The sequence below is a fragment of the Sus scrofa genome, chromosome 1 (genome assembly GCF_054392235.1).
Source record: "Sus scrofa isolate SSC_HxYL_T2T_F1_AM1 chromosome 1, Sscrofa_HxYL_maternal_Yorkshire_Landrace_v2.0, whole genome shotgun sequence".
NCBI lineage: Eukaryota > Metazoa > Chordata > Mammalia > Artiodactyla > Suidae > Sus > Sus scrofa.
The window spans coordinates 211,693,374-211,712,676 of record NC_139383.1 but is presented as its reverse complement, the minus strand read 5'-3'; the positions used below and the strand labels follow the sequence as shown (position 1 = coordinate 211,712,676).

Sequence of the window (19,303 nt, the reverse complement as noted above, 5' to 3'; positions counted from 1 at the left end):
AGCCTTTAACAAATAGGAGGAAATGTCAAGTGGCCTTTTTTAGGAAGCCCTGGTCCAAAGGGGAATTTCTTGGAAATTGAGAACACAGTTGTATAACTAAATTGGAAATAAAACACCCCTCTTCCTCTATTAAAAGGAGGCTGTTTGTTCTCCTATTCCTTGTGTCATCCAGCCAGAGTGAGGGTATCTGCCTGCTCTTAATTCCACAGGGCTACTTCCAAGGGTTGTTGTTCCTCTGATCTCTGCATATGGTAGTCCCTACCAAACCCTTCTTTTTAGCCAGGTCCTGCTGTCAGCCTGCTTACTTCCTAGCCTCATGTTTTCTTAACTTCCTAGCTTCTCAGGACCTTTCCCTTCGTTACCTGAGGTCATCCTGTGGTCATCCTAGACCTGGTTAACATAGCAAATGGTTCCAGTGCTAAGTTCTTAAATTCCCTGACAGTGGCTTCCTATTCCTTCTGCATTTTGCTCTCACGCCTGTCCTCGAACCTGCCAAATACTTTTGACATATCTGTGTGTGATCAGTCTGGCATAAGAGTCCCCAGGGTGCTTGCTACAAATAGATCTTACTAGATGGTACCTACCCACACACCGTTCTAAGTTTTATGAATCATTGTGCTGGTACAGGGCTTGGTAAATATTGAGTAATTGATTGATGAAATCTAGACTCTTACTTTTTTTTAAAATATATCTTTAAACCTCAAGTTTCTTTGAATTCTCCTGCAGTTGAATAATTTAAATGGCAGATTTTTAATTGTTTCTGTATATGTTTTCAAATCACTGAGTTGTAACCATTTTTTATTATGTACAGCCTTCTGATGCTTTAATTTTGGGAAAGATAAAGAATGTTGACTGTGTCCTCCTTGCAAGGTAAGGTATTTTAAGCATTTGAATGTTATTGCAAAAGGAGAATTTAACTCATACCTGCATCATTACTCTTTCCAGAATTGAGTTTTTAATATGTTTGTGGAGCCAGAGCATCTGAGTTGTCTTTATTTATCACTTACAGTTTTGGGGTACTTTTTATTGACTTTGGAAATTAAAGATTTCACCAACCTCCCTTAGGTTGGGACCTAATCTTATAAGTGATATAGCAATTTAACTAAAATTGAAGCTCTGTGTTCCATTCTAGCTGTAAGAGGAAAATGCTTTCTTCTGTTCTTTTTCATCTTTTATCTTCTAATTAATAAGACTGTGGAAAGCACCTCTCTGGGGAAGTGACATGGCATCAAGCTTGAGCAGGAATGAGTGTACCTGAGCAGTGAGGCTAGCGACATTGAGCAAAGGTGGGAAGAGATAAAGCTAAGAGCTGAAGTTCCCACTTATAGGCTGGGCCTAGATAACACAAGGGCCATGGTGAGATGTTTGGATTTTATTTGAAATGTGACAGGAAATCATTAGTGGTTGTCTTAATCTTCTGGGACTGCCATAATAAAGTACTACAGAGTAGGTGGAAACAGAAGTTTGATTCCTTGAAGTTCTGGAGGCCAGAGGTCAAGGGGTCAGCAGGGTCAGTTCCTTCCAAGGGTAGGAGGGAAGGCTGTGTTCCAGGCATCTCTTTTGCTTGTAGATGGCTGTCTTTTCCCTGTGTTATCAAATGTTCTTTTCTGTGTATGTCTATGTCTGGATTTCCTTTCATAATGACATCATTCATGTTAAATTCAAACCTGCCCTAATTACCTCATTAAAGATACTGTCCAAATATGGTCACATTTTGATGGACTGGTTTGGAGGGGACATAATTCAGCCCATAACAGTGGTGATGTATAACGCGATCCATTCTTGAATCGTATCTGCTGGTGTCAACATAAACGACCGGGAAATAGAGTATTTTAAATGTTTCACTAACTTATTCAAGTGATCAATCAGAAAAGAATAGAGAGGTTAAACTGGAAGCTTGGGGTTCTACTTTAATTTCATGCGTTTCTTCACGGGTACCCCTTGTTTTGTGGGTCATAGCTTATGTGAGACAGATGCCTCAGATTTCGGGGTATTGGTGCCCCACAGGATAGACATGGCATGTCTTCCTGGAGAGTGAATTCTAGGTAAGCTATGACCTGTTCTTGACCAGAGAATAAACATGTAAGGTATTTTTTATTTTAATTTTTTTTTTTTTTTTGTCTTTTTGTCTTTTAGGGCCACACCAGCAGCATATGGAGGTTCCCAGGCTAGGGGTCGAATCAGAGCTGTAGCCACTGGCCTACGCCACAGCCACAGCAATTCGGGATCTGAGCCATGTCAAACCTACACCACAGCTCACGGCAACGCCATATCCTCAACCCACTGAGCGAGGCCAGGGATTGAACCCGCATCCTCATGGATGCTAGTTGGGTTCGTTAACCACTGAGCCATGACGGGAACTCCAAACATAATGTAAAGCAAGCCAGCACTTTAAAACCAAAGAGAGTAGGCTGGTTATTGCCTGACCTGTTCTCATTCTTCCTCTGCCAAGGAAAGCACTTTGGTGGAAAGGCCTGGAAGGCGGCAGTACTGTAGGTGAGTTTTCTTTTCCAACAGTATTAAAATGCCCTGCTTACTCTTCTACATTTATTTTCTTTCCTTAGGCATGGGAGGCAACATACCATTATGCCTTCAAAAGTCAACTATCAGGCAAACATCTGGGCTCTGAAAGAAGAAGGTTGTACACATATCATAGTGACCACAGCTTGTGGTTCCTTGAAGGAAGAGATTCAGCCCGGTGATTTCATCATTATCGATCAGTTCATTGACAGGTGAGCAGTCATCTAAAATGCTTTAGGCTTTTGTAAGATCATTCCCAGTTCAAATGGACAGTGTGTGGGGACTTGGGGGCAGGAGCGCAGACCCACAGACTGTTTTAACCTTTTTCTTGTAGGAGTTAATTAAACATACACAAAATAGAATATTCACCATGAACTCCCCAACTTTTCATTCCCAGCTTCAACATTTATCAGTGTTTAACTTCAAAAGACAAGAACTTGTGAGTTCCCATTGTGGCTCAGCTTGTTCAGAACCTGACTAGTATCCATGAGGATGTGGATTCAATCCTTGGCTTTGCTTAGTGGGTTAAAGGAGCTGGCATTGCCTCAAGCTGTGTTTAGGTCACAAATGCGGGTCAGATCTGCTTTGCTGTGACTGGGGCATAGGCCAGCAGCTGCAGCTCTGATTTTGAACCTTAGCCCAAGAACTTCCATATACCTCAGGTACAACCCTAAAAAGCAAAAAATTAAATAAATAAATAAAATTTAAAAAGATAAGAACTCTTTAAAAAACAAATTACTTAGTATTTCCTTAGTATTAGATGTCTAGGCAGTGTTCTTTTTTCTTTATGGTCTCACAAACTTTTTTTTTTTGGTTTTTTTGGGGCCATACCTGTGGCATATGGAAGTTCCCAGGCTAGAGGTCAAATCAGAGCTGTACCCACCTACGCCATAGCAATGCAGGATCTGATCTGCGTCCGCAACTGACACCACAGCTCATGGCAACACTGGATCCTTAACCGTCTGAGTGGGGTGCCAAGGATTGAACCTCATCCTTGCGTATACTAGTTGGCTTTGTTACTACTGAGCCACAATGGGAACTCCTTTTTTTTTTTTTTTTTTTTTAATAGCTGGTTTGTTCAAATGAGAGTCCAGAGAAGGTCCATTCCCTTGTCCTTTCTAGAGCGTTTCACCCCCTTTTTCCCTTCCTTGTCCCATAGTTTTCCCATGTGCTGGATTTTGCTGATTGTATCCTTCAGTGTCTTCCTCTGTCCCCTGTGTTTACCATAAATCAGAGCTTAACTCTAGCAGCCTGAAGAGAATTAGATTCAAATTCTTGGCAAGAATCTCTGCATCATATCTGGAGACACTTAATGTCTTTTCATGATGTTAAGATCAATAGTTGGTTCAGAAGCTAGGGATTTTTGGTTACTTAATTGCACAAGGCATATATAATGTGCTTCACCAAAATACTGAACACTAATGGACTGCCCAGATCCTGGGCTTTCTCTGCATTTAGCAGTTAAGGAAATCACATGAGAGAGTGGGCGGTTTCTGGGGTATCCCATCCCTGTGCTACTCCCATGCCCATTCCTGGTGGAAGTAAGCAAGCCCCGGGTTGCTCTAGATGGAGACTGGTGACTGTGCTCTTACTTGACTTGAGCCGGAGCAGTGGGGAGAAGTACTGTAGAGAGTAAACCACTTAGTAGCTCTCATCAGCATCCCTCATCCAGTCACCCAGACCACCTCCATCCATCCTGCTCTTCTGGTCTGTCAGCTCTGAGTCCACGCTACCCAACATCTCTCCTACCTCACCTGTTACCAAAGGAAGGTTTATTTAGTTCAGTTTGATGTGTCTTCTGCTTTTTAGGGGTTGGTATGATCTCAGTCCATCAGAAGCATTCTTGATAGTTTCCTATTAAAATTAAGCTATCAGCTTGAACCAAGTGAAACTCCCTATTTTGTAAGCTAGAAATGGCTGAATATCAGTAATTTCATGTGGTTCAACCTAATATATATGAGGATTGACTAAAATCATTGCATGCTCCTCTCCTTCCATTTTTCCTGTCATTTTTCTGTATCTGACACTCTACATATATACATTTTTTCATCTTCCCCTCTAGGATGTAAACCATGTGAGGGCTCAGACCCCATCTGTCTTGCTTGTCACTTGACTGCCAACACCCATAGCACTACTTGGCCTGTGGTTGCTCTATCAGTGTTTTTGAGTGACTGAATGATTGTGATCATTCAAAGGGGGGGGGGCTGGAATTTGTGTTTAGGGGCCCTTTTTAGGATGCTTGTGAGAGGTGCACGCAGGCAGGCATGGAAGCTCTGCCCTGAGGATCTGGTGGGTTACAGTTTTATCATCCAAGGGGAGTGGCAATCAAAAAAGACCACCTCTTTCTTTACTGGCTCCTCCTTGGTATCTGGTAAGGTGTGTATTCATATCAGAAGAAGGGTGGTCCTCATACTCCTGCCCTTGGTCTGAATCTGAACACAGGCCTCATCCCATCCCCCACCCAACAATCTGAGGCAGTTCTCGCACCTCCACTAGTGAAGCAAGCCTGCCTTGTTCTGATGGCTTTCTTGAGCAATTTATTGACTTACAGTGATCTCCCCAAGTCCCCTAGATTTCCCTCTCTATGATCCTTTATTGGAACTTCTGCAATTACCTGTGCCTATTCCATCCCTATCATTCCCCTCTCCAGGTGTTTTACCCCTTTATGCTTAAAGAGGATATTGGGAGACGACAATTCAGTAACTACTTTTTGCTGAGATAAGGTGTAGGCATGCCTAGGGAAGGAGTAAAACACATGGCTAACTGTCCCTTTCCTGTTGGGAGGGCTGTAAGCCAGTGTCACTCTGGTTAACATTATTTTCCCAGCTACCTTAGAGATTAAACAGTGTATGATGAACCCAGTAGCACCAGGAGGACCAGCACTTCTCTGAGAACCTTTGGGTCCAGAAGAACCAATGTCACCAGTGGAGCCAAGGGGATCAGCATCATCTTTGGCACCAGCATCACCAGGTTCACCTTTAGCACCAGGTTGGCCATCTGCACAGGGGGGCCAGCGAAGCCAGCAGGGCCAGGGAGATCAGGCTCACCATGTTTGCTGGGGAAATCTCTCTCACCTCTTACTCCAGAGGGGCGAGGAGCACCAAGGTCTCCAGAAACACCCTGTTCACTGGCTTTGCTAGAGTGGGGCTAGTAAGTCCAGGGGTCCTTGAGCTCCAGCTTCTCCATCTTTGCCAGCAGGACCAACAGTGCCAGGAGATCCAGGAATGCCTCACTCTCCAGCTTTGCTAGGCTCTCCAGCAGCACTCAGTCCACAACATTCGCCAGGGGGTCCAGGCAGGCTAGCAGATCTGGGTTCACCTTGGGCTCCTTGCTTGCTTTCTTCTCCAGCAGGGCCAGGGGGCCTTGAATACTAGTGTGGCCAGGCTGTCCTTTGCTGCCAGGAGCACCAGGTTTACTGCTGTTGCTCCTGGGACCAGGGGGACCACTGATGCCCAAGGTCCAGAGGGGCTCCTCAGGGACCAACTTCATCCTTAGTACCAACAGCACCAGGGAAGCCAGAAGGACCACCACGGCCCGGGGGACTAGGTGGTCTAGCAACACCAGTAGCATCGTCATTTCCACAAGCACCAGCAGGGCCAGGGGGTCCACTGTGATCTCTCTCACCATCAGGGCCCATCTGACCAGGAGCTCCATTTTCACAGGGCTACCAGGCTTTCTAACTTTACTATTCTTGCCAAGGGGGTCAGGGGAACCACAGGGACCCATGGGACCTCAGGCTCCAAGCTCACCAGGGGGGCCTTGGAAAACTTGGGGACTGGGTGCACCATTGTCTCCTTTGGGTCCCTTGACTCCCATAGTTTTCTGTTATGTGGGTGGCACCTCACCTTTGGGGAACCCTCTCTCCATAAATGAGTCAGGGTCTTAACGGTATTCTCATCTACCTCTGATTTTAAGGAGTACTGCCTTTTTTTTTTTTAATATATGTATATATTTTTTATTACTCAAATGAATTTAGTAATAAATTCATCTGTAGTTGTATAATGATCATAACAATCTGATTTCACAGGATTTCCATCCCACAGCCCAGGCACATCCCCCACCCCCCAAACTGTCTCCTCCGGAGACCATAAGTTTTTCAATGGCTGTGAGTCAGCATCTGTTCTGCAAAGAAGTTCAGTCTGTCCTTTTTTCAGATTCCATATGTCAGTGAAAGCATTTGATGTTGGTGTCTGATTGTATGGCTGACTTCACTTAGCATGATAATTTCTAGGTCCATCCATGTTGCAAAAAATGCTGGTATTTTGTTCTTTTTAATGGCTGAGTAATATTCCATTGTGTATATGTACCACATCTTCTTTAATCACTCCTCTGTCGATGGACATTATGGTTGTTTCCATGTCTTGGCTATTGCAAATAGTGCTGCAATGAACATTGGAGTACATGTGTCTTTGCGAGCCATGGTTTTCTCTGGGTAGATGCCCAGGAGTGGGATTGCTGGATCAAATGGTAGTTCTATGTTTAGTTTTCTAAGGAATCTCCATACTGCTTTCCACAGTGGTTGCACCAATTTACAATCCCACCAACAATGTACTAGGGTTCCTTTTTCTCCACACCCTCTCCAGCACTTATTGTTTGTAGACTTTTGGATGATGGCCATTCTGGCTGGTGTAATGTGGTACCTCATAGTGGTTTTGATTTTCATTTCTCTAATAATGAGTGATGTTGAACATCTTATCATGTGTTTTTTGTACATCTGTATGTCTTCTTTGAAGAACTGTCTGTTTAGATCTTCTGCCCATTTTTTGATGGGGTTTTTTTGTTTGTTTGTTTGTTTGTTTTTTTTTGGTATGGAGCTGCAGAAGGTGTTTATAAATTTTGGAGATTAATCCCTTGTCAGTTGATTCACTTGCAAAGATGTTCTCCCATTCTGTGGGTTGTCTTTTCATTTTGTTTAGGGTTTCCTTTGCTGTGCAGAAACTTTTAAGTTTGATTAGGTCCCATTTGTACTGCTTTTTGCAGGGATATTCCTGCCCAGGTTTCAACTGATTATCCTTGGCCAAGCCTGGAACCTCAATATTCCACACTCACAGCCTCTACGGCTTCTACCTCAGCTTCAGATTCAATCAGTTCCTCTCTGTTTTCTGTTAGAACCATTTGGTAATGAGGAGAAACAGAGTGACCCCTAACTTAGTTAATAGATCTCTTCCTATTAAAGGGATGGGACAATCAGGCACAAACAGAAAGGAATGTAAAATCAGCTGGCCATTGATGTTGCACAAGAGGGGCTCCAGGAAAGTGTGCCCTTGCCTCTTCCCTGACAGCCCTATTATGTACTCTGATGCTTATTAAGGTTTCCAATCCTTTGGGTTAAGATGGAGAAGGTTGCACCAGTATCTATAAGAAATTCTATTAAGTGGCCTGCCACATCAATGACCACTTGAGGCTCAGCATTCGTTATGTAGATGGTATCTATAGGCAGTGTTTAGGGGACCTCTTTATCAAAAATCTCTAACACTGTCAAGTCAATGTGTTTGGAGGTAATGACTTAAGAAAATGGATATAGTATGGTTGTTTTAACAATGCAGTGCACAAAACTCTGGAATGATCTGGATTTATAAAGTATTAGAGATGATATTAGAAAGAAAAGTCTGGCTTGGATACTAAAGCATGGGATTAATTTTGTTACTTAAGTGGTATAACTGTACACTGTTGCATTTCGCAAGTAGTAAATGTAGATGTCTCACATACCACCTCTCTCAAGAAAGCACTTGGGGCAGAAAGATGGAGCAGAGAAAGAGAACAGGTGTTGCCATCAGATCTGGTTTCATTCTGTTTTGGCACTCTTAGCTGTGTAACCTAAAAATCTTCTAGTATCTGTTTTCTCTTATGTGCGCTATGTGGATAACCTGCCTCCTTAGTCTTACCTTGGTAGTTCTGAGTCTCTAGTAAGCACTTTTTATGGAATTTAGTATGTGTTACCTGCCCAATAAAAGGTGCCTTTACTGTGAGTATAGGCATTGTTGGCTGGAGTATGTCTACTAGTTAACATCACTTGGTAACAACAGAAGAAAAGATCTGTTAAAAGGAGGATCCCCTAAGGAAATATCATTTAGAGTGAAATCTCAAATTTTATATTGATTACTGATGCAACAACATTTTTCATATACTAAGTTACATAAAATATTCAAGCTAATACTTTTTGATATTTTTTGATGTGGCTGCTATAAAATTTTAAATTACTTATATGACTTGCATTATATTGATATTGAGGAGCATGTTACTCTTTCTGGTTGAACCATGTGGTTTCTGTTAACCAGGCTTGAACTTGTACCTGATTCACTGTATGTTCGAATGTCTCACAGGAAAGGAGAATCAGAATGTTTTGCCTTGTGAGAAAGGCCCTATGTGTTGGTATACTGATAGCACTTCTTTATTTTAACAGTAAATTTTAGTGTGTTGAGTCAGGCACTTGAACCTCTACTTGGTCCTGTCATCAGGTACAAATGGTGAGCTGGAGGCTATGCTGTTGGTAGCCTGAGTTCCCATGTCTGTACGCACAGCCTCAACCTGTCTGATAGAATTGCAACATCCTACCAAGCTCCGCAGTGGATTAAAACTGTGGGGGCAGGAGCACTGGACTAGGTTTGTCTTGGCTCTCTCTGACCTCTGGCAGGTCACTTTACCTATGTGGCCTTTGGTTTTCTCTGCAAAATTACTGGTTGAACTCCATTATCTAAGGTCCTTTTCCTTGCACTAACATCCATGGATTCTTTTCCAGAGACTGGTCTGGAAACACGTATTTGCCTACTGCAATAACATTGACAGCATACTATCTTAAAAACATATCCTCATCCTAAAGTGTTTTCCAAGGCTAGAAGGACTGGATTGTTTTAATCTCCCTGACATACATTTATGATAAAGAAATAATCAAAATGGAAGAGTATGACTATTATTCTTTTAACAGTTGGCAGAACTAAAGTATCTTGCTTTCTCTGCCCTCAGTGCCCAGCGCAGGGGAAAGAAAACACGAACCCAGATCAACCATACCTCAGAGGTTATTAAGACTCAAGAGTGATAGCCCTGATCTTTATGGCTGTTTTTAAAATCATTAGATTTCCATATTCTAAAAATGAAAGATATTCTTAAAGGAGTCTGACAGGGGGGAAGCCCTTGTAGGAAAATAAGATCATTCCCTTCTGAAAATCACTGGGTTTGCTCAGGCTATATCCCAGCCTGTGAAAACTTGAAAGCCTGGGCATGAGAAAAGAGAATTCCTGAGTGTAGCTGATGTGGAGAAATAGAACAGCAGACACGTGGGGAGGGGAGTGGTTCGAGTATTTTTGGGTGTGTGTACTCAGTCCTTGCATCTGTTTCTCAAACATGTAAGGAAGTAACCTCGGCTAATATTTTAAGTGAAAATAATCTTTCCTTTGTGATTAGGACAACTGTAAAGAGCAAAATGTGCGTGTACCTGAAACAAATGCAAAAGGATGTGTTGTCATTTTCCTATGTGTGTTGCACATGGCAAAGTTTCCTGACTCCTCCCTTCTTGGACCCCATGTGTAATGTTCTTTACAAACCAAAAATTAAAAATAGTAACTTATACCGAGAACTCGTAAGAGGCTCGCCCACAAGTTAAGTGTAAGTGTCCTTTGTATTGTACCCCCTGCCGTACTATCTTTGATTAATCCCTTTCTGGTTTTCGTGGGGTTTTTTTTGTCTTTTTAGGGCCACACCTACGGCATATGCAAGTTCCCAGGCTAGGAGTCGATTCGGAGATACAGCTGCCAGCCTCTACACTACAGCCATAGCAATGCCAGATACAAGCAGTGTCTGTGACCTATACCACAGCTCAAGGCAATGCCAGAATCCTTAACCCTGTTACCTTGCCTCCTGGTGATAGAAGAACCCACAGAGTGAGGCCAGGGATCTAATTCGTATCCTCAGAGTTACTAGTCGGGTTCGTTTCCGCTAAGCCACAACGGGAACTCCCTGATTAATTCTTTTTCTCTGCATTGGTGTAGGGTCCCAAGTGTGAGAGTCATGAATCATTTGGTAATTCAGAATAAAACACTGTTAACAATGGGCCTGTTTGGCTTCTTGACCGTCAATCAGCAGTCCATGTGAATTGGGGAGAGAACTTATCTGACTGAAACTTCATCTAACTTAAAAGAAAGTTGTGAGACTATTTCAACTTTAAAAGGATCATATAAGGGAGATACTCCCAAGATTCATAATTTGAGGTGGTTTTCCTATGGTACAACTCTTTGTACAGGGTACACCTGGCTCTCACAGTGTCACTGGTAGGGAAGCAAAATTCTCTGAGTAAGGGAAAGAAAAGACCTCATAGGGAATCAAAGTATATTCCCCTTTTAGAATCTAGCTTTGCAGATGAAACAGGCAGCAGCCTAAAAGCTCAGCTACTCTCAGTGTTCCAATAAGGCTTTTCAAATTGTTTCCCTATTAGGCTTTATAGCTGCCTCCATCCCTGAGTTTTCTGATCCTCCGTGTCTATTTGCCATTGTCCAGGGAGCAGCTGGGAGAGCCAGTGGCCTTACTTGCTCATTGGTTCTGCTGTTACCTCGCCTCCTGGTAACAGAATAACCTCCCTGCCTGTGGCATGGTGAGGACCTCATATAAAACTAACCAAATTCTCAACAATTTAGAGGCATGAGTATGCATTTACTTAGCTTTTGTTTTGTTTTTGCTTTTTAACCTTGCTGCTGAAGACATAACCATCTTTTGAATCCTACACCCAACCCACTTTTAAAAGCTGGCTGTAATGACTCATTGAGTGGACTGCAGAAGTGATTTCTAGTGGGGTTTTGGCCATTAGAATAAGCGAGGACTGTTTCTCAGTAGCTGCTTTTTTCAAAACATGAGGCATTTTGTTGTCTCTTCCTGTTTTCCTTCTGTTACACATAACCTCCATGTTGACCCGGTTATTGTTACTTACTCCACAAATTCATCTGTCTGTAGTAACTACAGACTAGTAACTATGCCACTGAAAGCGTACTTGGGCAGGGGATTCCAGCAGTTTCCATGCAGGACCTTTCTCTTCACCACCAATCCTGTTTATTACCATTGAAGGAAATTCAGCTCATCATATTTATTATGTATGTATGAAAAGAACAATTAGATCTGCAAAGTGTTTGGAAAGATGCCCACATTATATTAGATTTTTGTAAAAAAAAAAAAATGCAGACTAGCAGGATCCCTTAAACTGCTTCTGTCGCTACCAGAAATACCTCAAGGTGAGGCTGGCTAATATCCATGAGGATAAGAATAAGATTCTTTTTTTTTAAATAGTGGCCTCTATCAGGAATTTTTTTTTTTTTGAAACAATGAGAAAAATATGACCAAAAAATTAAGATAAAAAGCAGGATGTAATTTCCTGATGCCAGGTGTTTTCTGCAAAACACTGTTAACACACTGGGCTGAGGCCTCCAGTTAAGTTCTCCTTGAAGAATTCAGTGGAAGAAGCCTGGGCTCGGAAGTGAGGACGTCCAAAATTGTTTCCTGGCTCTGCCCCCAAATTCCTGTGTCATGTAGTGTCCTCATCTGCTAAATGAGGCTGTTGGATTGATTCCTAAGAGTTCTGATGTCCACCCCTTAAGAGAATTATTTTCTCTGTAGAATTGGGAGAGGTTGGGGGTTGGGGTGAGCTTTGGCCGGTGATGGCAAGCTTACTCATCAGGAAAGTCCCGCTGTAGCTAACAGTGGTAAGGGATTATGTCAGTTTATTTTCCTCTCTCAAAGACTCAGCCCTGCCTTGGGCTTCCCCCATGGTGTCAGAGTGCAAAGTGCTTATAACCCACCCTTTGAAGGACAGCCAGAGTTTGAGGTGTGTCGATGATGTCAGTTACATCCTCAGCCTCTCGGACAGGGTGTGGGTTCTTATTAGCAGAAGTGGAGGTTTATGATAAAGAATTATACAGAAAGCCTTTGCTCAATTCTTTCTCCCATCTTGTCTGCAGCTAATTTAAACCCTTTCTGTTCTCTTAAACCCTCTGCCTGTATCCTTCACTCCTGGTTAGGAATGCTGCCTCTTTACAAGAAAGCAGATGCTATTGGGCATAAATTTGACATCTTCCTTCATGAGTCAGTTGTATCCCTTTTCTTCTTAGTCATCTTGATGACTGTAGCTGTCCTTGAAGTGGAAGCCACTATTCCCTGTTTGAGGTTATTGTATTTGCTATGCAACCTAGTTCTGTTAACTTCCTCACCTTCTATCCTTACTGTTATTAAAAAAAATGCTCTTAAGCTCCCAATGTTTGAGTTCCTGCCAGGTACCATAAGTTAGTTAACCCTATGTAAAATACACAAGGATAGTTTTACCAATTTACAGTTGAGAGAACTTAAAGTCAGAAATATTGGTCCTTTGCTAATAAGTGGGATCTGCAGGGTTCGAATTTGGATTCATTTCCAAAGCCTATGACCTCAACTATCCCTGATACCTGGACTTCCAGTTCAGCCTTCCCACTTGGGATCCATGCTGGCTCCTAGATAGAGAACAAGGTCCCAAAGACACCTCGTACTTTGTGATTCAAGATTAAACTATCCCCCTTGGTTGTCTTCTAACCCACACCTTCCTCCATCCTGAGCTCCCTCGTCTCCACTCGGTAAGTTACGAAGTTGGTAATGCCATGGCGCTGCTGTCTACCCAGTGGTCATTGGTGTGGACCTGTCACCCCTACATCCAGTCAGTATCCAAGTTGTACCCACATGTGCCTTGAATCCACCTGCCCTCTGTCACTGTTGCCCTCATCTGGGTTAGTTCTCAACATGCTTACTTCTTCCGGCTTGACTCCCCTCAAAGCTAGTTTCCATACTACTCCCTAAAAATAGAACAGAAGGGAGGACAGTCACAGGAGTGCTGGAAGCCAGGCCCAAACATTCACCACCCTCTGGGAGGGCCTGCCCCAGCATCTTACTGAACAGTGATGAGCACCAGGTCATACGCAGACTTCTAGGAAGTCTAGGGAAAAGGGCTGTGTCTGTGTAGAAGATTCAGCTACGCAGCTCTTCCTGTAATTTGATGTAATTTTTTCCCCTAGTTCTTTTTTTTTTTTTTTTTATTGATGGTGATGGCCTTTGATGTGTACTTAAAACTATCTTGTCCCCTTCGTGATGGTTTGTTCCATGCTTTTGTACCTCACATCCTTGCTCATTTCCCTCTCCCAGTGAAATAGTAATGTCTATCTCTGGTCACCTCTGGTCTTCTGAACATGAAGTCAAGTTATTTCTGGGTAATTATGAAGAAAAACAGAATTTGAGTTCTTCCCACCTGAGATGCTCTTAGCCCCTGGATAATCAACATGAGCATGGCTGTTGTTGGTAGAGCTGGTTAGAACTCTAAACAAAGGTAATCTCTGACACATTACTAAAGTTTAAAACATGCGTGCCTTCCCCTTTTGCAGTTTGCAATCCTAAGAATAAATGTACCAAACAGTGCATTTTTCTAGATAGATGTGCCAGGATGTGTGCTGTTTCCTGAGTGATTAGCCTAAGGCAGTGGTTGAACAGCCCTCCTGTGGGGTGTCATGAGCTATAAATAAGGATTTGCTGACACTCCATATATGACGGAGAGCTGTGCCCCTGATAGTCTGGTGGAAGCAGAGCTGCTCAGTAATAATACCAGTAACTGCTTCTACAGTTCTTTTATGTTCCTGGTACTGCTAATTATCACTGCACTAGGAGGCATCCCTTACATAGCCATTATCCCCTTTTACAGATAATGGGACTGGAGCCCACAGATTGTTACTACCTTTGTGAGAGCCAGGATTTCATCCTTGTAACAGGGTAAAATTAACACTGGTCCATTTATCAAGACCCCATGAAAAACAGAAAATAAGAAGGGAAAAACTATGTTACCTATTTACTGAGCAGTGTTGCCTCATTGGCATGTAAGCATGAATCGTTTTTTTCTCCTCCCCTATGGCACCAATTAGGGGCACTCGTTAGATAGACTGTTTTTATAGCTTTTAAGTGATGTGGGTATAATTATTTCCCCGAAACCACACTCCTTACAAGAAGCCGTTGGCCCCTTTTGCCAGTAAATTAATTGCCTCATGCTCCTGCGTGCTGAGGCTTGTTGTAGACATGTGCTGTGCTCCAAAACCACCTCAGAGGTGTGCGGATGTGTTTGCTTCTGCTGTGGGATAAGTGTTTTCCCTCAACTTGTTTGCAAATCAGCATTTTCTCAGATGAAAATTATTAACAGATGGCTGTCTTTGCGCCAATTCAAGTCTTGATCCAGAAAGAACCTGCTAGTCAGTCTTTCTCTCTGGACTTTCTTCCCCAACTGTTTCTGAAAGTATCTACTCTTCTCTCCTTGAAGAAGAGAACCCATTTCTCTTGCCAGTATACAACATAACTTTGTCTCCTTCACTCTTCCATGGACAGTTTGTTAGTTGTTTGTACCCTAACTTTTCTTAGCACATCCTTGTTTGGGGGGTACCCTTGACTTGAGGTTGGCAGACAAGAAGTACAGAAGCTGATTTTCCATTGGTAGTAGTTACTTGGGCCGAGCACTTGTTTTATGTGTCCTTCAGTCTTCACCTCAACTGTATAAGGTAGGCAGTATTATTCCCCATTTTAAATATGAGGAGACTGATATAGATTGAGGTGGAGAGAGGTCAGAGTGAATTTCCTGAAGCACACAGTAGTGAGGGAGGGGTAGAGCCAGCCAGTCAAGCAGACTCTGAAGTCTGTTTCCAGTGGGTGCCCCAGGCTGATGGGATGAGGACTGGGGGATGAAATTAGCAGTCCTTTTGCCTTGCTAGGAAGGTTTGCTGATTGAAGCACAGGTTGGGGGCAGACCTTTGGCACCAGGTCTTTGTTACCATAGAAATTAAACTGTAATAACTATATGTTAAACCATGTTAGCCTGTGTATTAGTTTCCTATTGCTGCTCTAACAAATGACCACAAAGTTAATGGCTTAACACAAATATATTATTCTGTAAGTTAGGAGTCTAACATGGGTCTCACTCGGCTAAAATCAAAGTGTCAGCAGGGCTGCATTCCTTTCTGGAGGCTCAGGAGAATCTCTTTTCTTGCTCTTTGCCACCTGCCATCCTTGGCTCCTGGCCCTGTTCCATCAAAGCCAGCAGTGGTGGGTCAAGTCCCTCTCATTACTCTGACACTGACTCTTCCACATATCAGGACTGCTGTGATGAAATTGGGCCACGTGATTAATGTAGGATAACCTTTCTATTTTAAGGCCAGCTTGTTAGTGACCATACTTCCATTTGTAGCCCCAGTTCCCTTCTGCCATGTAAGGTAACATTCATAGGTTCTGGGTATTAAGGCCATGGATATTTGTGGGAGGCGGGAGTATTATTGTGCTTGCTACCATATTCCACTTTCACAGCTTGGTAGGATAGAGCCACCAGCTGTAATCTTTCTTGTCCTTGGTCTAGGTTGTTTCCAGGAGGTGTGTGATCTTTTCTGTTCTTCTCGCCCATGACCTCAACAACAGTTTCCCAACAGATCCAGCCAGTCTGACACTGTCTAAGGCTAATTTTATCCTATGGCCCAGGAATAGATTCCAGTTCTATCTCTCAATGGAAAGGAAGAAGAGATCCCATTAATAGCCCCCTTTATCAGTGAAAGGTGCTCATCTGGGCATCGCTGCAGACCTGTTTTCTGCCCTCAAGAAAAATGCAGGTGTTTTCCATTGCTCTGTTCCATATGCTTGCTTCTGCTGCACCTGCATCCATCTATTATGGGACCTGTGTGAGTACTGTGTTCCAGGAGCTGTGTCTGCTCCCTCATTGATTGTCAGGGCAATAGTAGTAGTACTTTGCAACAATTATTATTTATCCCCAAACTCACGCACTTGATATATAAAACAGAGAAGTTATCACATCAGTCAATTAGGATGTAGCTGCTGGAGGTTTTTGTGGCCCTCTTCATATTTAAACAAGGGTGTAAGTATGCTTTTGCCAATACTTGGCTTGTTAAGAAAGAACTCAGGGAGGTTAAGTTATTTTCTCAAGGCCAAATGAAAAATCAGTAACAAGATTCAAATCCAGGTACAAAACTACATTTCCTATATTTTTTCTGTATCCTTCAGAAAACTCCATGTGAGGGTAAGCTACTGTTCTGTTCATAGAAGAGCTCTTTTAACTGGAGTAAAGAGGCAGGAATCCCTTCAACATAAGCTCAATCGGGCAATGGTCCCCCAGTCAGACATTACTGTCAAGTTAATTCCTGGCTTCTTACTGAGTCGTAGAAGTTCTCACTTCTCTTTCAAAACCCTCAAGAGGAAGGGTATGATGTCTTAAAATTACACGTATTTTTATTTTAGAATTCCCCTTGCATGGTATCTGTCAGTCACTTGTGATTGCAAACCTCGCTATTCTGAATCTCAATCAGCATAGTCTTGCCTCATCATTTTATGCTGTATAGGACTATTTATAGTGATTTTAAATTTAGGTGATTACTTTACCTCAAGTGTGTGTTAATGTGGAACACCACAAACAGGTGGGCTGCCTATGTGAAGAGGCGTTTCTCATCAGAACCTTCCCTCCCAGGATCTTAACAGTATTACCCTGAAACTATTAGAATTAAGTCTCATTTCTTTCTCAGGGCTATCCCCCCTACAATGTTCAGTGCTCTGAGGCCCCCTAACTTAATCTTTATTAAACTCTTATAAATGGGAGGATGACCACTATATTTTTTAGTTACAAATGAAAAAACAAAAAGATATGGCAGTTTGTTGTAAGCCTTAGAGGTAGGAGTTAGCTTTGTTTAAAGAGAAAAATGTAAAATGTTCCACTTGAGAGGGAATTAAAGCTGTAGGCAATAAATATTACAAGTATGTAGCATAACATAAGGAATAACTAATACATATTATGTCTTAAGGTAAATGTTCAGAACAGAGAGAGGAGTGATTAGGCAAAGAAAGGATGGAAATAGACCAAGACAGATTAAGATGGGGATGTTATTGCATAGATTCTATTGGGGTATAGCCGCTGAAGGGCTTTGTGGCCCTGTTTCCATACTTAATCATGGTAAATAGGATTGTTGCTAATACTTGACTCACTGAAGCCTGAAACCAAACCAGAGCTGGAATACATGGCACCATTTGATTGGTCACTTTTACCAAAAAAAGAAAAGCCTCTGTTTATACAAGCTGAAACAGTCATTTGACCTGTTCTTCAACTCCATCTGGAATGGCTTTGGGGTTAACTAAGCCTTTCCCTTAAGGTACATATGATAAGGGCTTGGGAGGAGCATGGACTGGGTTTTCATTCCTCCTGAGCTCTGAGGCCTCGTCTTTGAAGGAGGTGCCTTGGGTACCAGCTGGTGTCACTGTTTAGTATGTGACACAGAGGGAGTAACAGGTTCACTTTTATTTGTGAACATGCCAGCTACGTAAACTGAACCAAAATGTTTTTCCATGCTGTCTCCCACAGTAGACATGAAATGATGTACCTTCTTCCATTGTTGGCTTTCCCTTGCCCCATCGCTCTTCTGCTCTCCCTCCTATAGGAAAAGGAGGACTCTCTTTTATGAGTTCAAGTTTAGAACATTACGATGGATATAAAAAGTGCTTTATTTGGGAAACTTAGAGTGAGAAGTTGCTGGGTGACTTGGCACTGGGTTAACTTTAGCCTCTCATATGGATTCAAAAATGTTTTACCAGAAAGTTGAACTTTAGAACTTTTACGAGACTTTAGAATTAATTATGGTGGGTAGAGGAATAAGCTAAGCAAGGCATCAAAGTGGCAGATGATTCCGAAATGTGGAGCAAGGTGAATGGCTGCTTTCTTTAGTAGGTCAAAGGCATGAAAAAATAAGGTTAGTGGTAGAAGGCAGGATTTACTCTCAATTTAGAGACAAGGCAATCAAATGCAAAGTTTGGACCTTGTTTGGAACCTGAAGCTAACCAAGCAACTGTTTAAAAAAAGATTTTTTTTTTTTCTCCTTGAGGACATCAGGGAAATTTGCATATGGTCTGTACATTAGGTGATGCTAAGGAATTAATGTCATTTTTATCAAATATGATAATGACATTGCCATGGAAAATAATCTATATATTTTGAGTGAAGTGACAAAGTCTGGGATTTGCAGCCATGAAGAAGCTAACAGATGAAGCAGGTTTGATAAAACTTAAGAAACTATTGAATCTAGGTAATAGATATATATGGGATTCACTATACAATCCTCTACGTCCAAGATTATGGATATTTTTCACATTGACTTCTTCAGTGTTTTACCCTCGCCTCTTGAGCCCACGGTTGAGTTGGACCTACAGTTCAGTGTAGTTATCCTGTCACAGCCACCAGACCACAGGCACTTAAATTCCTATTGCGAAGCAAGTCACCACCAACCCAGAGCCAGAAAAACTAAGTATCATTGAGAAGCTCTTTTTTTTTTCCCCAAAAAAATAACCTTTTAAACTTTATTTTGTAGGACTACCAAAAGGCCTCAGACCTTCTATGACGGAAACCATTCCTGTGCCAGAGGAGTGTGCCATATTCCAATGGCTGAGCCATTCTGCCCTAAAACGAGAGAGGTTCGTAATCTTTCTGAAGGTGCACCAAAATAAATCATGAGGGCTTGGGGTGGCATCTAGGGTTAGATTAACTGGCCAAGCATGTGGTCTCTCTTCCCCTCTCTAGCTTGCTGCTGAGGTAAGGTTTTAAGAAAAGTTGTATCACTTTGCTAATAATGCCTCCACTACTCTCAATCATTTGTTAACTCCAATTGCTTGCAACCTACTTTTTTTTTTTTTTTTTTTTTTAATTTTGGATTTTGCTGTCAGGATACCTTTTAAATAATTTAAGATAGCATGTTATCCAAGAGCGCAC

At 42.3% G+C, this 19,303-nt stretch overlaps 1 protein-coding gene across 1 annotated transcript in view; it reads left to right on the top strand.

The window, feature by feature from the left end:
* The window catches only part of MTAP (methylthioadenosine phosphorylase), a 50,917-nt gene that overhangs the window by 12,449 nt on the left and 19,165 nt on the right, over positions 1-19,303 (top strand). Inside the window, exons 3-5 of the mRNA XM_003121879.5 lie at positions 812-870; positions 2,565-2,732; positions 18,906-19,008. Of these exons, the coding sequence (XP_003121927.4) occupies positions 812-870; positions 2,565-2,732; positions 18,906-19,008 (330 nt within the window). The remainder of the gene's footprint in view (positions 1-811; positions 871-2,564; positions 2,733-18,905; positions 19,009-19,303) is intronic.